Genomic DNA, 20,762 nt, shown 5'->3' with positions numbered 1-20,762 from the left:
TGGATTTTGTACTTTTGGAATTGTTTTCAAAGGAAAGGGATTATCTTCGGATCCTTTCCTCATAATCCACTAAATCAGTGTATTAGTGTCATTGAAATTTGATCAAACAGTTGAAGTTGTTATAACTTTTAAAGTAGACCATATTTGTTATAATCGTTAGATCAAATTTTAATAGTACGGATTCACTGATTTTGTGGATTAAGAGGAAGAGATCCGAGAGAATCATTTCTGATTTCAAACGTGGGAAGCATCATTTCATGTTGTTTAATCACAATAATTCCAATTAACTTCAAAAAAAAAAAAGCACAATTCAAATTTCAGTTTCCCAATTTCATAATTCCCGAAATTACCAATTTTATTATCGGAATTGGAAATTTCATAAACCCTAGGGATTTGTGCAGCCTCCTGACGCTCCCAGGCGCCATTGATGAGCTTCCCTCCCTTTTTTCCCACAATTTGAATCTCTCTCTCTCTCTCTCTCTCTCTCTCTCTCTCTCCTCACTTTCTCTCTCTACACACTGTCACCGGCTCATCACATTTAACTCCGATGAGGAAGAAGAAGAAGGACGATCGCGATCCCTTCTTTAAAACACTAAACATTCTCTCCCCTTTCCGTTGCTCCAAGGCCCGCCACATCCGCATCGCCGACATACTCGTTGATGAAGAATTGGGATCCGAAACCGACGGCTACGATTGCTCCGGAGACTTCAATATGGAGAGAGACCCACACCGCCTCCCCGAGGACGACGGATTCATGGCCTTACAGTGCTCGTCCCCGCTTTATATTATTTCCCGATGGTTGTCGACTCTGAAACGAGGCAAACGGAGGCGATGCGGCGTCGTACGGAGCCAGAAGAGACCGAAAGAGGTCGCGAAGACGGAGAGGGAGACTGGCGACGACGAGTCAACGCACGCCACCGGTTCGACGAAGGGATTGAACGGCGGTGGCGGGGAAACAGAATCAAGTAAGCAAATCAAAAAATCGAATCTCTTGAATTAAATTATCGAATTTTTGAAGATTTTTGTACTAATTATTGAATTTTGTAAAATCCAGGACAGATTGTGAAGGATACGAGCTCATTCAATTTGGGAGTTGCGTGCGGTTTGGTGTATCTGATCGTCGCCGGTAAAAATGAACTTGCAAAGACGGCGGAGTTGCGGGCGGAGATGGAGCAGTTGCTTCAAAATGCAAAAGAGGAACTGCAGAGCAAGAATTCGCGTTTCGGTTCCAGGCCGGTGGAGTCGAATGAGATGAATTTTGCTTCTTCCACCACCGATCTCCAACAGGCTTCGAGTTCGAGCTCTGAGAGCCGGTTTTCACTTCAATCTGGCCTGGTCCGTGAAGTGTGCTCGGAATTTGTTAGAAATGGAAGAGGACAAGGAGAAAGGGATGAATGCGTGGAGGGAATGGATCAACTCGAGGCGGAGCTTGAATCGGAGTTGGAACGATTGCAGCTGCATTTGGAATTGGATTCGGAAAATCATTCATCCAATTCTAACTACACGCAGCAGCAAAGATTAAACGTATGGAGAGGTTTTAATTTTAATTTTGTTTAAACTCATGTTTTGATTGATTAATCTTGTGAAATGAACACTTGAATGTGAAAAATGGCAGGCTGTCCAAGACACAGCTCATGGGACAGGCGACGATACCTCAGATTTTGGAGAAGAAATCGACGCACATGGAGCAGAACCAGCAGATTATAACGAAATCCCCTGCGACTACGGAGTTCCTGCACTCGAACTGGAGAGAAGGCTGCACGAACTGCTGGAAGCGAGGCAGGAAGAACGGATAAAGGAGCTTGAAGTTGCATTGGAGTACACGAAGCGCAAGCTTCATGAGAAGGAAATGGAGGTTTCGTGGTGGAGACAAAATGCGTCTGCAGCACTCACATCGCACCGCCATCAAGATCCTTCATCCTCCGGTGCTTCCCAGCACAGTTCGGAGAGTACATTTCACTTGTTTAGGTGACAAAACCAAGCTGTACAGTGGCTTCAGACAAGCTTCGTGAATGTAACGTCACTTTTATTTTCTGTGTAATTTGACGGGGTACATTATCTATCTGTGATTAAACCGTAATCCCAATCAATTGCTTCCAGAAACAGTAAGGATATCGAGAGCATTAGTAGCAAAGGGTGAGGTTGAATAAAATGGTTTGTGATTACCATTACATGTGAGTCTTCTTAGCGACAGCGGAAACACCAAATGGTGATTTGAGGCTTACCACGGATGAAGAATCGCTCAGCCAGGTGAGACCAAGAGGCTGTGTTTAGATTTAGTTCCTGAAAGTCTTCATTTGGCCCGAAAACTACTTTTTCTCGGCACATTTCTTCGGACACAAGCAATCGACTTTGTGCTTTTTGTGTGATTCTGTTAAAGATGGGTTTGCAGAGGACATGGGGCTATACCTCTTCTCTACTTGCTGCTTCAGCAGGCATCAGTCCTCCTTTGAAGTAGTTGCTTGGGCTGCAAGTGTTCTAAAAGTCTCCCCCTAGCGCTGCTTAGGGCTCGCCTGGGGGGTGTCTAGACCTGCTTAGGCTCTCGCCTAGATTGCGTAGATCCGTTGAGGTTGCGACGCTCAACTAGAGAGAAAATAAATAACTTCCATATTGCATTTCATTTTTTCAATAAATTGTAAGAGATTTGTTGAATACTTTGATGAACAATTATTATATGTTTGTTTCTTATATTTTGAATATGTTCTAATACTTTATGGGCGTGTTTGATTGGCTTCTCTTAGTTTCATTGGACTGGCTAGGATACTTAGCCCATGTTTAGTGCAAGCAGGGATTGTGTTTAATGAGACTAAGCCAGACTTGCTGGGATTAAGTGCTTCGCTATGAGGCCTTAGCGAGACCCCCCGAAAAGAAGAGGGTTGCTAATCCAGTCTTCTACACTTGCTTTGCTTTATCTCAGGCTCGTCCAGGACTCCAGTATGCTTTGCAATGTCCTCGTAGCCGTCCAACGATCGACGACGGACCTGCATCGTTGTCGAAACCTAAATCCCTAAAAGACGAGATATTTGAAAGAACGATGCCGGAGGAGCACTGCTGCAAGCGAAACGAGGGCCAAAAGTGTCCCCAATCCCCGCTTTAATGACGGTGCTGCAAGCACAAACCACCAATTCAATGAGGTTAGACCCAAAATCGAACAGATCTATGCCAACCAAGCTCGCCCATTCAGGATTTCATGCCCACCGAACAAAAACATGAAAAACCAAGCTCAATTCTTCGTTTTGCAGAAGAAATTTTTTTTGGCAATTAATCGGAAAAAAGAGGGAAGGGAATGAGAGCATGGGATGAAGAGAATGAGGGAGATAAAAGGGAGAAAAAAGATGGACTGATGGAGGCTTCCAGAGGGAGGGAGAGTCTTTTTAAAATAAAAAATGTAGAATTAATTAATTTAATATTATTATATATGAATTAAAATAATATAATATTATAGTTTGGTATTATCCTTCTTTTTAGTCCGACACTGTACCAAATGCTTCATTAAGTCAATCCAACTTAGTGTAGTCTAAACCAGTCTAGCTTAGTCCCTGAAGTTAGTCCAATCCGAGATAGTCCGGTGCAACAAACGCAGTCTATAATTTATATGTCATTCTATTTTGCAATTATGTATCCCAATAAAATTTTGTATTTTTTTAAGTATAAATAGACACTTGTTTAAATGATATATAACAAAATTAATTAAAACTAAAAAAACTGCCTAGGCTCTGGGCCCTTCCGGCCTCCTGGTTAGCGCTTGTACCTTTTTTAACCTTAATTTTATGTATATGCGCTCTTAATTATTTAAGCTACAAATTCTTGCGAACACAATATAATATTAGAACCAGGATTTCTCCAATGAGTAATCAATTTTACTGGATATGAGTAGTCAATGGATCGTACAACCGGTTAACAAATCACTCACATCACGTAACTCTGAAGATTTATCTCGCATTGAAGAATTTGTATATTCGAAACACTAGAAGGTCATTTGAAAAAAATTAAAAAATTAGAGCCCACTTGATGTCATATATGCCATGACATAGACTTAGTCTTTGTTTATCTCGGATTCACATTAGAGAACCTTTAGCAGTTGGAAGAACATGGATTTAAAATGTGACTTAGCACATAAGCAAACGACACATGTTCGTAACACTTTCCCTATCTAATATTAAGTTTATGGTGGTACAATAATTGGATGATTTCCTTTAGAAGCTTCTCCATATAGCTATTTTATTATATAAAAAATGGATTAGCTCGTGGCGAAGTCACAATAGTCCACTATTTAGGAGGCCGAGAAGACTCACAGAGGCATTTCAACCTCTCTTTAGCCACCGTCGTATTATTCACTAACACCAGGAATCAAACCTAAGATGAGCCGTGTAGAATATGGATCTGATTTCATCCCAACAACTGAGTCATCCTGTGGTGATTTCCTCATATAGGCTATAGCTATTAGGTTTTATCAATAATTATTTTTGATAAGATTCGAATTCAGAAGTTGTCTGAAAGATAATGACTTTTATGGCATTTTTATACCGCTATTTTAGCGTCTCGTACAATGGTACATTTTTATATAAGGAAAACTAATGAAAATGACTTGAAAATTTTGAATTTTAATGATAATGACAAAATAAATGGTAAAGTGAATAGTACAAGGATTGACTTTTTAGTGTAAAAATATGATTTTTCATTAAAGTAAACAGTACCGGGAATTTTTCGTTAAAGTTCTCTTTTATATAGGGAAATGTTATTGACACTCCAAAAATCTCATTATACAATTCTCACAAGTGTATTTTTCTTTCCAAATATAGAAAGTTTGGAGTGTAGAATGTGATTTTTAAGTGCCAATAACAATTCCCTATATATATATAGGGAATATTACTGACACAAGCCATTATTACGATATACATGTTATGTAAATTGCTCTCCGCCCTGAACACTAACAGAGCCACGCTAAGGGCTGCCATGGGCTATAGCCCAAGTAGTTTTCAATGAAAAATAAAATTTTACATGTAATTTTTATTGATTTTCGAATGTAAATCACCATATATTTAGTCACTAATTTAAATTCTCTTAGTTTAATTATATAAAATTATATAATACAATTTATAAACCATTTCTTTTTCTTACATCATTTTTCTCACCGCTTCTTGTACATGTACAAGGTTGGATTTGTTTGAGTTTTAACACGTATTTGTTTAATAAAGAAAATTTTTGGCTCACCTTATGAAATTTTTTTAAGCTAGTTGATACTTTGAAAATACAATATTAAGTTTCTTTATTTATAAAAATTAAAATTTTTAGGGTAGCCCACCCAGCAAAAAATTCTTTACTCCACTAGACTTTTTTTTTATGACCGGAATATAAATGATACATCACGTATTTTTATATAAATGTTGACAAATTTTATTTGGCCCTGAAACAATCATTGTGTTCCTGTTTTTATTTTATATTGACTATTCAGATTTCTTGTTAACTCTACATATTCAATGGCTATGAGAGACGGACCGTGTCTTGACGTAGACGGTTAAAATTAGACGAACCCCGCCGAAATATGGATAGAATTTTTGCTCATCACGTGGTGTATATTTATCATTATTTATTATCATCGTTAGATGAGTTTGAATTTTAAAACTCGTGTAGTAAATAAATTTAAATATACACCACCAACAAAAATGCACTCTTAAATATGCTGGTCCCCACTCACGAAAAGCCGCCGTGTAATCTTGTCGACACACGCACACACGTCACCGTGTGCCACGTGGACCCACACCCCCTGCTGCTCTGTTTTATCCGTCCGCTTATAAAACCCCCCACCACCGTCCCCCTCCCATTCCCACCAAGCAAAGAATCCAGTTCTTCCTTCCTTCCCACTCTTTCTAACTTTCTGTTTGTTTCCCGAGAAAATCACCAGAGAAAACAAAAAAATAGGGGGCAGTCCTCAATTTCCTTACGTTTTATACACATACATTGAAATGGCAGCGGATGCGAACTCCAAGAGCGATACTTTGACGCTTGAGAAAGTGAGAGAGGCGTTGATTAAACAAGAAGATGCCATAATTTACCGGCTGATTCAGAGAGCAAACTTCCCTTTGAATTCTCCGGCGTACGACGAGAAAACGTTTCCATCGTTTTCTGGTTCTCTGCTTCAATTCTTTGTTAAGGAAACCGAAGCCCTCCAATCCAAGGTAACTATACTTATTAATAACCAGTAATTGGTAATTGCATTTCGATAATCTTTTTCTCGAGATGAATTTTCGAGGAACTTGGGATGTTACTGTGACGGTATTCCAATTCTATCGGCATGTCGTGTGATAAAACTAGCAATGGTGCGTGATTGGATGAAATATCGTTACTTTGACTTGACATTCAAGTTGTATGTCTCTAACATTGTCTGTTGATTAACAGGTTGGTAGGTATGAAAATCCCGAAGAACTTCCGTTTTCCCCGGAAAGTTTACCGCCTTCATTGCTGCCGCCACCGGAAAATCCACCGGTAATTGGTTGGATTTACCCAGAAAGTTTTAACTCTTTCCTTTTGAATTTGTCACTAGAAAAATTTTGAACTCTTTATTTTTTTGGAAAATAATTGGTTAAATTTTGTATAGGTATTGCATCCTGCTGCAGCTTCGATCAACATAAACGGAAAGATATGGGATTTCTATTTCGACGAATTGCTTCCTCTGTTTGCAGCCCCCGGTGACGATGGAAGCTATGCGTCAACTGCTTCTAATGATCTTGATTGCTTGCAGGTGAAGTTAACTTTTAATTATTTTATTTTTTTTGGTCATTACTATTGCGGTTGGTGGAAGTGTTCATGCCGCCAGTAAAAGAACTTTCGTTAAAAGTACTTTATTATAAATATGCCTTAAGTCCTTGTCCATTGTAATCCAAAAACACGCTTGTACTTTATCCGCCAAACTCATAAGCGCTTTTGTAAAAGCATTTTTCAAACTCTTATGTTACTTATTGTGAGATGTGTTTAAGAAGGCATCTAGAAAGAAGCACTTGTTGCTTCAAGTTATCAATTTAGATGAATTGATCGCTCATGTATTCCCGTTGAACTGAATGTTGTTTCATCTACAGGCCATCTCTAAACGGATTCATTACGGATATTATGTTGCCGAGGTTAAGTTTAAGGATTCCCCTCAAGACTACGAGCCTGCAATTCGCGCTCAGGTTCGTGATTACCATTTTCCTTGTAATTCCATTTGGGGAAGTCTGGTTGATCAGAAAATTAATGAAATTAGGGTTTGAATTTTTCAGGATAGGGAGGGTCTGATGAAATTGTTGACTTTTGTGGACGTAGAAGAGAAGGTGAAGAAAAGAGTTGAGAAGAAGGCAATGGTGTTTGGGCAAGAAGTGAGCCTGGTTGACAATGCCAACACTAAAATTGACCAACACAATGTAAGTGAACCATACAAGGTTGATCCGTTGATAGTTTCTCGCCTCTACGGAGAATGGATAATGCCGCTCACGAAGCTTGTTCAGGTTGAGTATCTCCTTCGCCGACTTGACTAGATTCACGTCGGCCTAAATTTTCCGTGTTCAAAATTCTTGTAGTGACGAAAGGTTCACATTTGAACCGTTTATTGTTTACAACGTCATTCAGCTTCGAAATTGATGATGCGATTAGATAATTATACTAAAGTTGTTAAATGTATTCTTGTATGTTTGGAGATGTGTATTTACCATTCTGGCTAGCGGGAATTTTGTTACAATTGAGAGAATCAAATTCGTACTTTACCAATTATACTAATCCATCGGTACTCTGCGAGAAAGCTAAGTATTAATGTGGAAGGAAATACAAGTAATGACTCATCTCTTTTCCATCATATCTTTTGCCAAAAACGAGCGCATTTTTCCATCTATACAAGGCACTATTGTACCTAATTTTCCATCTATACAAGGCATTGTTGTACCTAATTATTTTTGTCTCTCCTTATATTATATAAAAAAAAAAAATTCGATACACCGTTTTTCTCATTTTGTATAACCTATTTATTTGTATACTTAAGTTTTTCTCGATTTATTCAATCTCTAAGCCAAAGATAATTAGAGATAGAGGTGGGCATAAAAATCGGTAGTGGGCGTAAAAATGGCCGCAATGAAAAACCTAATTGAATCGTTTAAAAAATCATAAAAAACCGTGTTGATCGAAAAATTCAAAACCGGTCCAAAAAACAAACCGCACCGGTCTGTTCCAGTTTCCTTTCTTACTTCTAAAAAAAAACTGGTTAAAACTGAACCGGACAGACTTAAACCGGCTTAAAATTAAATTACTTGACAGGGTTGGCATTTGCTTTTGTAAATCTTAGGTTGCTACTCCCAACTTCTAACTAGCCCATTTTCCACAGCCTGTTATTACAAAGCCCAAAGCCCAAACCATTTCCAACAGAACAAATACGACGTCGTAATTGCCAAAAAAGAAAATACTACAATTACCATAAATAACGATCTGATACAGGAATTTTTTTTATTGTGACCGAAATACGTGTGATATACCACTTATTTTTATATCAGTGGTGAAATTTTTTATTTCTAAAGTTATTAATTCTTTAACACACATATCCCACAATTTATATAATGACACGTAATGCACCTGTATTTCGTTTACACTAAAAATAAACGTCTCTCGCGAGGAGATGCTCACTTGAACGAGAAGATATCTTCTCTGGATCTCTTCTACTAAGGTCATAGGATCAAGTGATCTAGGTCTTTGAAATTTTCAATGGTCCATTTGTTTTGACATTTTAAAATTATAATAATTTTTAACAGTTTGATGAAATTTTAAAAGTTAGGATCACTTAACGCGCGGCTTGGGGGAAGAGATCCGGAGAATCTCTTCTCGACTGGAACGTCACAATCCAAAAGTCCTCTCTCCTTCTCTCTCTCTCTCTCCCTCAAAAGCTACGGCCCATTTTTCTCTTCTCAACGCAGTGAGAGTGAGGACCGAAAAAATCCCCTAAAATCTCACATGCATTGCTTGTAAACCCTAATTTCGGAGGTTTCGAAGCCAACATTTCTACGGTCTGGGATTTTAGGGTTCCTTTTTCACTCCGATCGAGCTCACTGTAAGTCTGTATTCATCTATCTGTTTTTATAATTTTTATTTATTTATGTATTAATTTTTTTTTTCGCCCATGTGTTTCTTTTAGGAGCAGAGCTTTTTTGATGATAAATTTGTAAACTTTTCTGTTTTATTTTTTGATTTCGAAATTTTATGGAGGGATTCTGGTTTTAAATGTGTTTGTTTAGGTAGGGTTTTAGCTTTGGGTTGGAAGTGTTTTTAATTTTCCTGATTTTTCTGTGAAATAGGTGCTGGAAAATTGTGTTTATGTAAAATATTGTGTTTCCTTATACTGTGTAGTGGAGAAGGGAAAGAGTAGTTCAAACCAAACTGGAAAAACCCTAATGGAAATATGTGATATTCCAGAATAAATGAGGGTTGAGTTTGAAATTTGAATACCAAAGCATTTAATTAAGGTGTATATGAAATTATGAATACACAATTTCCGCATTGTTGCGGGTGGTGTTTTCCAACTCAAAGTTGGAAGTGCCATTAAGAAATATGAAGATTTGCATAGAAAGTGTGACATGTATACGGGGGCATTGCTATACTTATTTCTTTTGTTGTTGTTTTTGAAACAAAATTGATAATCGGTATCTGCACAATTGAATTCGAGGCTTTTTAGACAACAAAAATGGGTTGCTGAATAAGATAGTTCATATCTAACATGTATATCTTGTTCTATTAAGGTTAACATTTAAGAGTTTAAGAAGTTGCGCTTTATATGTTGTCTTCAAAGAATTGATTGTCCTTCTTCTATGTTGATTTTGCCGTGTTCTTATTAAATAGTGCTAATGTTGTTTGGGATCAAGAGATGTAAAATTCATTCCCATTTTCTTTTACTATTGGTTTTTCTGCAACCAACTGTGGTAATATTTTAATAATTGGATGGCTAATTTGATATTATATTTGTTGTTTATCTTCTTATCCTTTGCTTAATTGACAGATTTTGAATCCAATGGGGGCATCATCGGATGCCAAGGGAGATATCGGTATGAGCAGCAAGGGAGAAAGTTTTACAAATGGTGTTGACATGGACATCGACGATAGTGATTATGATGATGAGTATGATTACTCAACTAGCTTGCAAGATCTTGGGGAAGGATTTCTGAAGAATTTCTGTAAGGAGGCGGCAACATCATTCTTCAACGAGTATGGCCTCATTAGTCATCAAATCAACTCATATAATGACTTCATACAAAATGGCATACAAAGAGTCTTCAGTTCTTTTGGCGAGATTATAGTGGAGCCTGGCTATGACCCGTCAAAGAAGGGAGACAATGAATGGCGCTATGCTTTAGTGAAGTTTGGGAAGGTTACTCTTGGTAGGCCAAGTTTTTGGGGTGGTTCTGACAATGATAAGGAATATAATATGTTGCCTAGGCATGCTCGACTTCAGAACATGACATACTGCGCTAAGATGAAAGTGAATATCACTGTTGAGGTAAATGAATTTGATAATTAAGTTCAGTAGATGCATGAAATTTTAGTGCAGTTCTGCTGTCTCATTTTGACATTTTTTTTATGCTGTAGATAGTCCGACTTATCTAGTTATGATTTTCAAGATCTAATTCGCAAAAGCATTCAACATATATTTATTTGACATGATTCTTTAGTAGTACTGCTATAGTTACAAATCATGATACCGTAGTTTGATTTATAATCCAGCTATATCATATATGGTGGGTGTCTTGTTTGTGTAGTTTCTATGTTGGTTGACAACCAATTTGGACGATAATAATCTTTAAATATTTCTTTTTATCTCCCCATTACATAATGTCTTATAATATGTGGATATTTGTAATCTGCCAGGTATATAATCAACGACTTGTCAGCAGCGATAAGTTTAAGACTGGAAAAGAACGGTTCCTTGACAAGGAAATTTTAAGTACGGATACCAGAGACATTACGATTGGTAGTGTCCCTGTAATGGTGAAGTCTGATTTATGCTGGATGAGGGACGTTGAGAAAGGTGACTGTGATTTTGACCATGGAGGCTATTTTATTATCAAGGGTGCAGAGAAGGTGAGCCCAAAACTTAATTTAATTTCTGACATGCAGATAACTCATTATTATGATTGCAAATGAAGTTTGCAGATGATCGATGTGTAGAAATGTCAGTTTATCACTTTTCTAGATTTTTGTTTGTTCAAACCTACTTGATGCCTTTAAAATTGTTTAACGGGACTCTGCCATGCAATGTAACGTTTCTTTTCCCATGCAGTTCTAATGACATTTGTATAATGTATAATGCAGACATTTATTGCACAAGAACAGAGCTGTCTGAAGAAACTTCTCATTACAAATAATCAGGGTCTGACAGTAGCATATAGGTCAGAGGTGAAGAGGCATAGGTTAATAATTAGACTAGTTGGGATTTCTAAACTTGAAAACATTGAAGGAGTAGAGAAAGTCCTTACCGTTTACTTCATGTCGACAGAAATCCCTGTGTGGGTATGGTTTTTTGCCCTTGGTGTTTCATCGGATAAAGAAGTTATTGATCTGATTGATTATGGCAGTGAAGATGCCAGCATTTTGAACATACTTTTTGCCTCAATTCGCGATGCCGATAAAGCTACTGAAAAAGTGGATGGAGGCTTCCGTAGGGGGAAGAATGCCCTCAAATATGTGGATGATGTGATAAAGAAAACTGCATTTCCACCTGGGGAAAGCATGGAAGAGTGCATCAGCTTGTATCTTTTCCCCAATCTCAGAGGTCTAAAGCAAAAGGCTCGCTTTCTTGGGTATATGGTGAAGTCCCTGTTACAAGCCTCTGCTGGTCGCAGGAAATGTGACAATAGGGATGATTTTAGGAACAAGAGGTTGGACTTGGCGGGTGAGCTTCTCGAACGAGAGCTTAAGGCGCATATTGGACATGCAAGGCGGCGCATGGCAAAGGCCTTGCAGAGAGACCTTTATGGTGATCGGGTTGTGCGTCCAATTGAACACTACCTAGATGCCTCCATAGTTACTAATGGCATTTCAAGAGCATTCTCAACTGGAGCATGGTGTCATCCCTTCAAGAAAATGGAGAGGATGTCTGGTGTAGTGGCAACAGTTGGGCGAGCAAATCCGCTGCAGACAATGATTGATATGCGGAAGACAAGGCAGCAGGTTCAATATACAGGGAAGGTTGGAGATGCCAGATACCCGTGAGTAAATTTTAACTTATTTCAACTTATGTTTCCTGCTGTCGTGCAATAGCTTTATCCTAGTCGGTGGTTCAAAGAATATAGCTTTAGCTTAAAAATGCTTTGCTCTTAGATATTTCTTGTTTTTTTTTTTTTCAGTTGAAAGTTCTTCCTTACACTATTAGAACCTTTGTCATCTCATTCCATATATCAACACCAAAAACACAATAAATTAGTTTCAGTTGTAAATGAGTTTAGGTTTCATTGGAATGAATTATGTACTGTAAGTTGTTTGCCATTCTCTTACTAACTGCATGCTCTATAAAATATCTGCTGCATTAAATCCTTTGGGTTTTTACTGTTTTTTATTTGTGAGATATTTGGACAAATTGAAAGTGTGGCTTACAGAACCTTGTGGATGCAGGCATCCTTCCCACTGGGGCAAAGTATGTTTTCTCTCAACTCCGGATGGTGAGAATTGTGGGCTTGTAAAAAATTTGGCTACCACTACAATAGTAAGTACAAATATATTGGAGTCTCTACTACCTGAATTGTCACTCTGTGGAATGGAAAAATTGGTGGATGATACTTCTACCTCACTGCAAGGGAAGTTCAAAGTTTTTCTGAATGGGGATTGGGTTGGAGTTTGTGAAGATTCCCTCTCATTTGTCTCAGAACTCAGGAGGATGCGACGTAGGAAAAAGTTGCCACCTCAGGTTTTCTATTGTTCAATCCCATTGATGAGTTTCAAATTTCAAATTGCTTTGGTCTTGTTATGATGGCCATAATTTCTTTGTGCTTCAGTTTAGGGAGACATTTTGAATTACGATGCGTAAAGATTAATCTTATATTACAGCTTTAGGAGCATTGTTTATCACAGTATTTCGTGTTCTAGTATAACCTTTTTCTTTTTTAGTTGGTCTCTTGATTTCCATGGGTATACTTCATAATTCTATATTATTTGATTCCCAAGAAGCTAGCTATTGTTGGATGCTTTCCTGATCTATTTACATTTGCTTTATTGAGTTGGTTTTTCTTTCCTGCCTGTTTGATGCTTCTGTCTTTTAATTAGGGATTCTAATTTGCTCATTCTTTGCTTATAAGCAATCAACCTTTATGTAGTCCTCAAAGTTTTAATTTACCTGCTAATTCTATAATATTTTTCATTAGTAGTAAGTAAATAGATGATGGACGTCTGCATTGCTTGGAAAAATTTAGGTCAACTGCTCTTCATACAATGGTTTTCTAGTAAGCCAGTAGCATGTACTTATGATGCATATCTCAGTTATTAGAATCAGTTCATATCACCTGCTATTTATACAGTTATTTTCCTTCACTAATAAGCAATTAGCTTGCATTTTTATGATGGATACCTAATTATGGTCTATTTTCTCTTAGGTGGAAATCAAAAGAGATGAAAAGCAAGGAGAAGTACGAGTATATTCTGATGCTGGAAGGATCCTACGCCCTCTCTTGGTGGTTGAGAATTTGAACAAGATAAAAGCATTGAAAGGGGAAAAGCATCCATTCAAGTATTTGCTTAACAAAGGAATAATCGAGCTTATTGGAGCTGAAGAAGAGGAAGACTGTAGTACTGCATGGGGCATTAAATATCTGTTCATGGAAGAAAAGGGAAAATCAGCTGTAAAGTACACACATTGTGAGCTGGACATGTCATTCCTGTTGGGTTTGAGCTGTAGCATTATCCCATTTGCGAATCATGACCATGCAAGGAGGGTCCTCTACCAAGCACAGAAGCACTCGTCGCAGGCTATTGGGTTTTCTACCACAAATCCTAACCTTCGAGTGGATACACTGTCTCACCAACTGCACTACCCCCAGAGGTCACTTTTTCAGACAATGACGTCTGACTGCCTTGGCAAACCAGGACACCAACTGGGTAAAAACAGAGTTTTGCCGAAGCCCGAATTGTACAATGGTCAGAACGCGATTGTGGCAGTCAATGTTCACTTGGGGTTCAACCAAGAAGATAGCATAGTAATGAATCGGGCATCACTGGAACGTGGTATGTTCCGATCTGAACATATCAGAAGTTACAAGGCTGAGGTTGACAACAAGCACTCCCTGGAGAAAAGGCGGAAGCCTGATGATTGTGTCAATTTTGGCAAGATGCAGAGCAAGTTTGGTCGGGTTGACAATCTCGATGAAGACGGCTTTCCCTACGTTGGTGCAAACTTGCAGAGTGGTGATATCATCATTGGGAGGTGCAGTGAATCAGGAGCTGATCATAGCATCAAACTGAAGCACACCGAAAGGGGAATGGTTCAGAAGGTTGTGCTTTCTTCTAATGATGATGGAAAGAACTTTGCTGTTGTTTCTATGAGACAGGTAAATCTGACTGAAATAATATTTTTTAAAGGCATGCCTATTGTTTTTAATAAGTCCAGTTTAAGAATTTCCATTCACTAATTACATTTGTCACTTTTTGAATAGGTTCGCTCACCGTGTCTTGGAGACAAGTTCTCCAGCATGCATGGGCAAAAGGGTGTTCTAGGTTTTCTGGAGTCTCAAGAGAACTTCCCTTTCACAGTACAGGGGATAGTTCCAGATATTGTGATAAATCCCCATGCATTTCCGTCAAGACAAACTCCTGGTCAACTCTTAGAAGCTGCTTTAGGAAAGGGAATCGCCTCTGGTGGTTCAAAGAAATATGCCACCCCGTTCTCTACTCTCTCTGTCGATGACATCGCAGAACAACTGCATAGGTAACTCTGTCATTCTAATTCATGGCCTGTATACTTCAACTTGCACTGCCGTAAAACAGTCCATTTTAATTTCACATTCCACCCTGGCATAATTTTACTTCTCAGACTCTCAGCCATGGCATTTTCTATTGAAATTTCTCTCTGGATATTCAACATGCAATTTGATACGCGGCTTGTTAAATTAGTCTGAATTTTTACTGAATGTTTGTTGCTATATAAAAGAATGGTAAAAGCTTTCTTCACTGTGTTGTCCTGAGTATGTGCCATGGTACCCTGCATAAATTCACCGCGTATAACCGAATGTGGTTTTTTTCCCTTGAAGGTTTCTGAGCACAATCATTTTGACCTTCGCTTCGGTTCCTTTACAACTTAGATGTTATTAGTTAGTAGACTGCATAAAACTTTTAAAGCGGAAGTCACATGTCTGAATTGTTCTGGCATATAAGCAGATGTTCTTTTCTATTTCCCCCGTTGAATGAATTAGAGTTTTCATGTATCGTTTAATATGCATCTCAGGGCTGGATTTTCAAGATGCGGAAAAGAGAGAGTATACAATGGTGGAACCGGTAAAATGGCTCGTTCCCTCATATTCATGGGCCCAACCTTTTACCAGCGCCTGATTCACATGTCTGAAGACAAAGTAAAGTTCAGGAACACCGGGCCAGTCCACCCTCTCACCCGTCAACCAGTGGCAGATCGGAAGCGATTTGGAGGGATCAAGTTTGGAGAAATGGAACGTGACTGCCTAATAGCCCACGGAGCTTCTGCAAACTTACATGAGCGCCTTTTCACTCTCAGCGACTCCTCCCAGGTGTATATCTGCCAGAAATGCGAACATGTAGCTAATGTGATCCAACGCTCAGTTGAAGGTGGACGCAAGATCAGGGGTCCTTACTGCCGGAATTGCAATTCTGCAGATGATCTTGTCAAGGCAAACGTCCCGTACGGAGCGAAGTTACTGTGCCAGGAGCTGTTCAGCATGGGCATCAGTTTGAAGTTCGAGACTCGGTTCGCTTAGAGTGAAGGAATAGTTGTGGAATGGGGGAACCCTTAATCTGACTTATGAATATTTTGTTTAGTACCAATCTGCAGCTTTTGTATATTTTCTTGCTACGACTTGTTATTAGGACATCTAACTTGTTGTGTACCACTTATGTTTCCCTTCATAAGATTGTAGGTCTGACGAGGATAGTGTGCCCGCCCTCTTGCATCCAGATTCAAATCTCTCGCCCCATAAATTTAAGGTTTCACTTGTTTGTTTGGATCACTTTACATTTGTTTTTAAACAATCCAAACTGCGTCGTTTTTAGCTCTCAAAAATCATCTTTACGAAAAATCACCAAAACTGATAGTTATATGATCGTTGAATTAAATGGTGATTATTTAGAGTTAATGCCGTAATGATTCTAGATTTGTTTAATTTCTTGCAAGTTTGATCTATGATGATTTAAAATATAAGCGGTTTGAATCGTAGAAAAAAATTCGGGCCTTGCATATAATTTCTTAAGAAGAAAAAAAGAAGTAAAACATATAACTCATCTGGATGTGAACCAAAAACCACACAAGGACAAGTTCATGGTTGTCTGAGAAAGTGAAGACAAAGCTTTATATGCATTCTTTGACCAACAAAAAATAACAAGTCCTCCAGAAGCCATTAGCAACTAAAAGCCTCTACCTTCAGATGATACAACTCTATTACAAACGAACTCTAACTACTCTCGACGAAACAGGCGACGAAACAGGCGTTGCAGAAGCTCCGAATCATTTTTTGGGTGAATCCGTCTCTTGCATAAATGGCTCTCGCAATGCTGTCGGCAGCTTCAGCTCCGGCTCAACTTCAGGAAGTGGTGAAAAATAGCAATCAACCATGTCTTTGGAAACATCTTTGAAACTAGGGGGGTTCCACTGCAGAATTGGGATGGAAATCAATCATACGATCGCAGCTTGAGAAAAGATTTATGAAAAAATTGTAGTTTTCTCAGGACTAACCTTGGGCGCGAAGTCCTTGTCTACCAATCTTGCTCGAACGCCCTACAGATGGATAGAAATGGGCCAATGTAATAGCGGATTAACGACGTTCACTCCATTGTTAACCCAAAAACAAAAAAGACATTCACTCCGTTAAACTTTGAGAACCACATACCTCAGAGAAGTCACTAGAGACCCGGTTGGAAATTGCAGCAAGAGATATACGATATTCACGAGCCAGACACTGATCCAGAGATTGAAATCTACCCTCGCGTATCTGAATGAAAAAATGAAAGTCAGGTAGAGAGTATAAAGCAATACAGGTCCAACTCCATAACGTGCTAGGGAGTGGTAACTCACCGATCGTAAAGAAACTATCAAACTCAAAGGGGAGGCTTCTTTTATTTTCTTGAGGACTGTTTTGCACCATTCATCATAAGAGTCAGCAGCTTCCTTCTCCTGTACAATTTATTTCCTTTTCAAAGTTATTCGCTAAAGCATTTGACAAAATCATAGTATATTCGAAAACATTTGGTTATGCTTATCTTGGCTAGCATTTTCGTGTTATCTTTTCTATCCAGGCCTTCCAAAAAGACTTTTCTTCACATTCCTAGACCCCCTTCAACACATTCCTAGACCTAACACTAATAGGCTACTGACGAATAATGGTATTATTAAGTCGATGAACAGATGGTACTATAAGTTCTTTTTGGTTTAGAACAATTATCTCATACTTACCAATGCATCAGTAATTTCCTCAATTGTGTCATGGCTGAAACATCTATCAATAATGTCGAGCCTGAGTTGACATAAGAAAATGGAGATAAATCAAGTCAGACAGACAAATCGATGATACTAGAACTAAATTCTATGGAACTGATAAATCTTAGTATTACCGAGAAATATGTGATAGAAAATTACTTAGAAAGTATACTCCTCCTGTCTAGATAAACAAGGTCACCATATTGTGCAAGAGCTGTTTCTATTACAGAAGGTTCATCAGTAACTAAATTTCCGAGGCGTTCTTCAACCATAGCAAGTCTCTGGCAGGATGAGTTTTGATGACTATTAGAAGCAGATTAATGATAAATTACAGAAGCAAGAATAAATATGTGCAGTGCAAACAAACCGCATTTAACGCATAGTGCGTAGCAAGGCGACAGGCAATCATCTCCACACCATTAAGCTTGTCTCCTGTAAGAGCTAAGTATTCTCCTACAAAAAAAGAAAAAAAAATGAAAACATAATTCTTTTAGATATATGTAGAACTTGAAATTGTGATAAAGGCTGGACATCTTAAATTTACGCAGGTAATGTTACCTAGGTAGCCAGGTAGACGAGACAGATAAAAGGAAGCCCCTGCATCAGGATGGAAACCTATCTGGGCCTCTGGATTGGAAAATATCTGCAAAAATCCAGCACAGTTGAAAAGAATACAAATTCTGCACTTCATTTAAGACAGAGTCACACAGGTAGAAAAGAAAAAGGAAGAGTTATTTTCTTTTTCAGAAGACTGGAAGATGCATCACTCAAAGTGTAAACAAGCAATAATTTATCTTCAAACTTGAAAATGATTCCAGAGTAAAAAAACATTTACATTTTCTTGTATAGCAATAATTTATCTTGATTGACAAAATATGTTGCACTATGCATGCATTATAAAACTTGCACTTTAGAATGTTCAGCATTTTAAACTCTCGAGTATATCTGAACCAATCAAGCATCTCCTCCTCCCCCCATAGACATATCTTCAACAAGGTTGAATGTTTTAATTTCAAGTCGCACAAGACAAGGTTTGGGGTAAAAATCTTATTCGTTTATGATGTTAGGAGATAAATCAGCCTTCAAACAAAAAACACAAGACCAAAATCTGGTGAAACCAATTGGTAAGTAAGCAGCAGCCACATACAGTCTTATCAGTCACCACACGAAACATTCCTGGGATTGAAATTCCAGCCCCAGCTCCCATGGTGATACCATCCATGATAGCTACCTGCACAAATATGATAAAGCGATCATCAAAGCCACATTTATATTTTGACAAGGACTTGAAAGCACATTTCTATGCATAAACAGATCTTTATACTTTAGGAAATCAAAACGTATGTACAACTGTAGTCTGCCACATGCCTACAACCCTACTCAGGTTGTGCAATAGAAGCAGTGCTAGTTTATTAAAATTATATCATACAATTATAGTATAAAGCACATAGGTATAGAAAAGGTAAATACTCACATGTGGCTTCAAGTACGTTCCTTGAATATACACAAACTTATACAATGTCTCGAAAAACTTTTTACATTCATCAAGATTCCCTGCACATTATTAAAGAATTTGAAAAGAAAACAAACAATGCCATGTGAGTATCCAACAGTTAAGACTAGAAAAAGAAAACGGCAGCAAACAGGCGCGGAAATGTGCACTAAAAGTGTCACAAGCAAAACCTCAAGGAGGTATGTCTAATCACAATGATGTATCTAAAATCAGCATAAAAGATAAACAAGTAACACTGAAGAAAAGATTCAATACGAGAAAGTACAAATGGCATTCCCAAACAGTTGGATCGCCGGCGATCAAATTTTCAAGTACATCATTATGTGTACCAAAAGTACAATATTGAAGAATTTGTTCTCATTATGTTAATGAAGATGGAAAAAAATTAGATGCACACGGTTATAAAACAAAATTAGTCTTGAGTTTATAACCGATACCTTGAACTAAACAACGTGTAAAAAAAATTAGCAAAACAAAATGATTGGGTTACCTTCATTCACTAGTTGATAAAGGCTAATAGCATCTGCACCGGCGCAGAAAGCCCTCCCACTACCCTTCAAACAGCAGAAAATCAAATAGCACCTCAGACAAAGTCTTTCAAAATAGTTCTCAGCACATTGCAAAAAGTTAAAAAATCCGATAAACGAAACAAAGCATGATGCCATTAAACCCGAAGACTGTTTTCTCATGGGAACAACGCAATACCTTCATCAAGACAAATCCAATGTCCGGGTTATCCTCCCATGATTCATACAGTCTCTTCAGTCGAGCTGCCTATAAAACCCAACAACGAAAACATCAAAAGATCCGAAATTTATCCGAATTAAGCAACACCACCATAACAAAAACTCTAAGGAAGCAACACAAATGAAGAAACAGCAACAGCACAAACCATGGAACTGTTGAGAGCATTGAGTGCAGATGGCCTGTTGAGAATTGCCGCTCTCGATTTGGCTCTTCCCTCCACCGTAACCTGAGTTTTTTACGTTCACAAACAAATGAATCAATGCAGAAAAAAACCCAAAAACCCAAATCGAATTAATAAAAAAAAGAAAGATTGGTGCTTCTCTAGAAATGAAATGGTTAGAGAGAGAGAGAGAGAGAGAGACCAGGTCCTGGACGTCGTCGTATTGGGCATAGCTTGGTTGGGCAGAAAAGGCTCTGTGATGAGAGAGAGAGCTGCTTCTTCCTCTCTGAACCGCACACCTCCTCAGAGCTTCAATGGCTTTTGCTCTCTGCATCTCTCTCTGCTATTCTTCCAGCGCTCTCACAAGCAGTCTCCAGTCTCAGCTAACTAGGGACTAAAGCTAAAACCCTGGTACAATACGCACCGTTTCAACGTAAATGCATCAATCATACTCCCTCAGCCGTTGGATTGTCTATGATTAAGGTTCTTTGATCAATGACTTCTATTGGGTCGGGGCTTTGTGATTGGGTCCAACTTGAACTGGATCGACTCACTGAGAGCCCAAGGAGCACTCGGGCCCAGAGGATCATAACTCAACTTTCACGATACCATACCTCAAGGTGGAGAAATTTTTAACGGATGAATCACGTCACTAATCCGGCCATATTCACAAAAAAGGGGATCTCTTGTGTGAA

At 38.4% G+C, this 20,762-nt stretch overlaps 4 protein-coding genes across 4 annotated transcripts; 3 read left to right on the top strand and 1 right to left on the bottom strand.

The window, feature by feature from the left end:
• The first annotated feature begins 294 nt into the window (after positions 1–294).
• On the top strand, positions 295–2,690 carry LOC103421013 (protein POLAR-like 1). The gene is made up of 4 exons (XM_008359047.4): positions 295–965; positions 1,055–1,524; positions 1,616–1,968; positions 2,101–2,690. Exons 1-4 carry the CDS (start codon positions 548–550, stop codon positions 2,138–2,140), a joined length of 1,281 nt encoding a protein of 426 aa, XP_008357269.3. The 5' UTR covers positions 295–547; the 3' UTR covers positions 2,141–2,690.
• Positions 2,691–5,812: 3,122 nt separating this feature from the next.
• Positions 5,813–7,743, top strand: LOC103421012 (chorismate mutase 2-like). Its single transcript, XM_008359046.4, has 5 exons — positions 5,813–6,179; positions 6,400–6,486; positions 6,599–6,742; positions 7,077–7,169; positions 7,257–7,743. Exons 1-5 carry the CDS (start codon positions 5,967–5,969, stop codon positions 7,509–7,511), a joined length of 792 nt encoding a protein of 263 aa, XP_008357268.1. The 5' UTR covers positions 5,813–5,966; the 3' UTR covers positions 7,512–7,743.
• An 858-nt stretch (positions 7,744–8,601) lies between these two features.
• On the top strand, positions 8,602–16,184 carry LOC103421011 (DNA-directed RNA polymerases IV and V subunit 2-like). The gene is made up of 8 exons (XM_008359045.4): positions 8,602–9,064; positions 10,007–10,504; positions 10,873–11,085; positions 11,317–12,212; positions 12,616–12,907; positions 13,590–14,540; positions 14,646–14,917; positions 15,434–16,184. Exons 2-8 carry the CDS (start codon positions 10,019–10,021, stop codon positions 15,933–15,935), a joined length of 3,612 nt encoding a protein of 1,203 aa, XP_008357267.3. The 5' UTR covers positions 8,602–9,064; positions 10,007–10,018; the 3' UTR covers positions 15,936–16,184.
• A 312-nt stretch (positions 16,185–16,496) lies between these two features.
• LOC103421010 (small ribosomal subunit protein mS47) lies at positions 16,497–20,477 on the bottom strand. The gene is made up of 14 exons (XM_008359044.4): positions 20,270–20,477; positions 20,053–20,133; positions 19,866–19,934; positions 19,651–19,714; positions 19,122–19,201; positions 18,795–18,878; positions 18,206–18,290; positions 18,015–18,100; positions 17,807–17,928; positions 17,624–17,684; positions 17,246–17,344; positions 17,061–17,162; positions 16,907–16,948; positions 16,497–16,822 (listed from the first exon to the last, which is right to left on the bottom strand). The coding sequence occupies exons 1-14, from the start codon at positions 20,399–20,401 to the stop codon at positions 16,679–16,681; spliced, it is 1,251 nt and encodes a 416-aa protein (XP_008357266.3). The 5' UTR covers positions 20,402–20,477; the 3' UTR covers positions 16,497–16,678.
• Between the last annotated feature and the right edge of the window lie 285 nt (positions 20,478–20,762).

Source organism: Malus domestica, chromosome 08, assembly GCF_042453785.1.
Source record: "Malus domestica chromosome 08, GDT2T_hap1".
In the NCBI taxonomy this organism is placed as follows: domain Eukaryota; kingdom Viridiplantae; phylum Streptophyta; class Magnoliopsida; order Rosales; family Rosaceae; genus Malus; species Malus domestica.
The sequence above is the reverse complement of the archived record's forward strand: the minus strand, read 5'-3'. Positions and strand labels throughout refer to the sequence as shown.

Excerpts from the sequence above, each read along its gene's own strand:
- LOC103421013 (XM_008359047.4), top strand. The coding sequence starts at position 548 with ATGAGGAAGAAGAAGAAGGACGATCGCGATCCCTTCTTTAAAACACTA. Across the intron at positions 1,525-1,615 it reads CGCAGCAGCAAAGATTAAAC|GCTGTCCAAGACACAGCTCA; the intron begins GTATGGAGAGGT and ends GAAAAATGGCAG. Across the intron at positions 1,969-2,100 it reads AGTACATTTCACTTGTTTAG|AAACAGTAAGGATATCGAGA; the intron begins GTGACAAAACCA and ends AATTGCTTCCAG.
- LOC103421012 (XM_008359046.4), top strand. The coding sequence starts at position 5,967 with ATGGCAGCGGATGCGAACTCCAAGAGCGATACTTTGACGCTTGAGAAA. Across the intron at positions 6,180-6,399 it reads CCGAAGCCCTCCAATCCAAG|GTTGGTAGGTATGAAAATCC; the intron begins GTAACTATACTT and ends GTTGATTAACAG. Across the intron at positions 6,487-6,598 it reads CGCCACCGGAAAATCCACCG|GTATTGCATCCTGCTGCAGC; the intron begins GTAATTGGTTGG and ends AATTTTGTATAG.
- LOC103421011 (XM_008359045.4), top strand. The coding sequence starts at position 10,019 with ATGGGGGCATCATCGGATGCCAAGGGAGATATCGGTATGAGCAGCAAG. Across the intron at positions 10,505-10,872 it reads AAGTGAATATCACTGTTGAG|GTATATAATCAACGACTTGT; the intron begins GTAAATGAATTT and ends GTAATCTGCCAG. Across the intron at positions 14,541-14,645 it reads CTGTTGTTTCTATGAGACAG|GTTCGCTCACCGTGTCTTGG; the intron begins GTAAATCTGACT and ends CTTTTTGAATAG.
- LOC103421010 (XM_008359044.4), bottom strand. The coding sequence starts at position 20,401 with ATGCAGAGAGCAAAAGCCATTGAAGCTCTGAGGAGGTGTGCGGTTCAG. Across the intron at positions 18,879-19,121 it reads GAACGTACTTGAAGCCACAT|GTAGCTATCATGGATGGTAT; the intron begins GTGAGTATTTAC and ends ATATTTGTGCAG. Across the intron at positions 18,291-18,794 it reads GTGTGGTGACTGATAAGACT|ATATTTTCCAATCCAGAGGC; the intron begins GTATGTGGCTGC and ends GGATTTTTGCAG.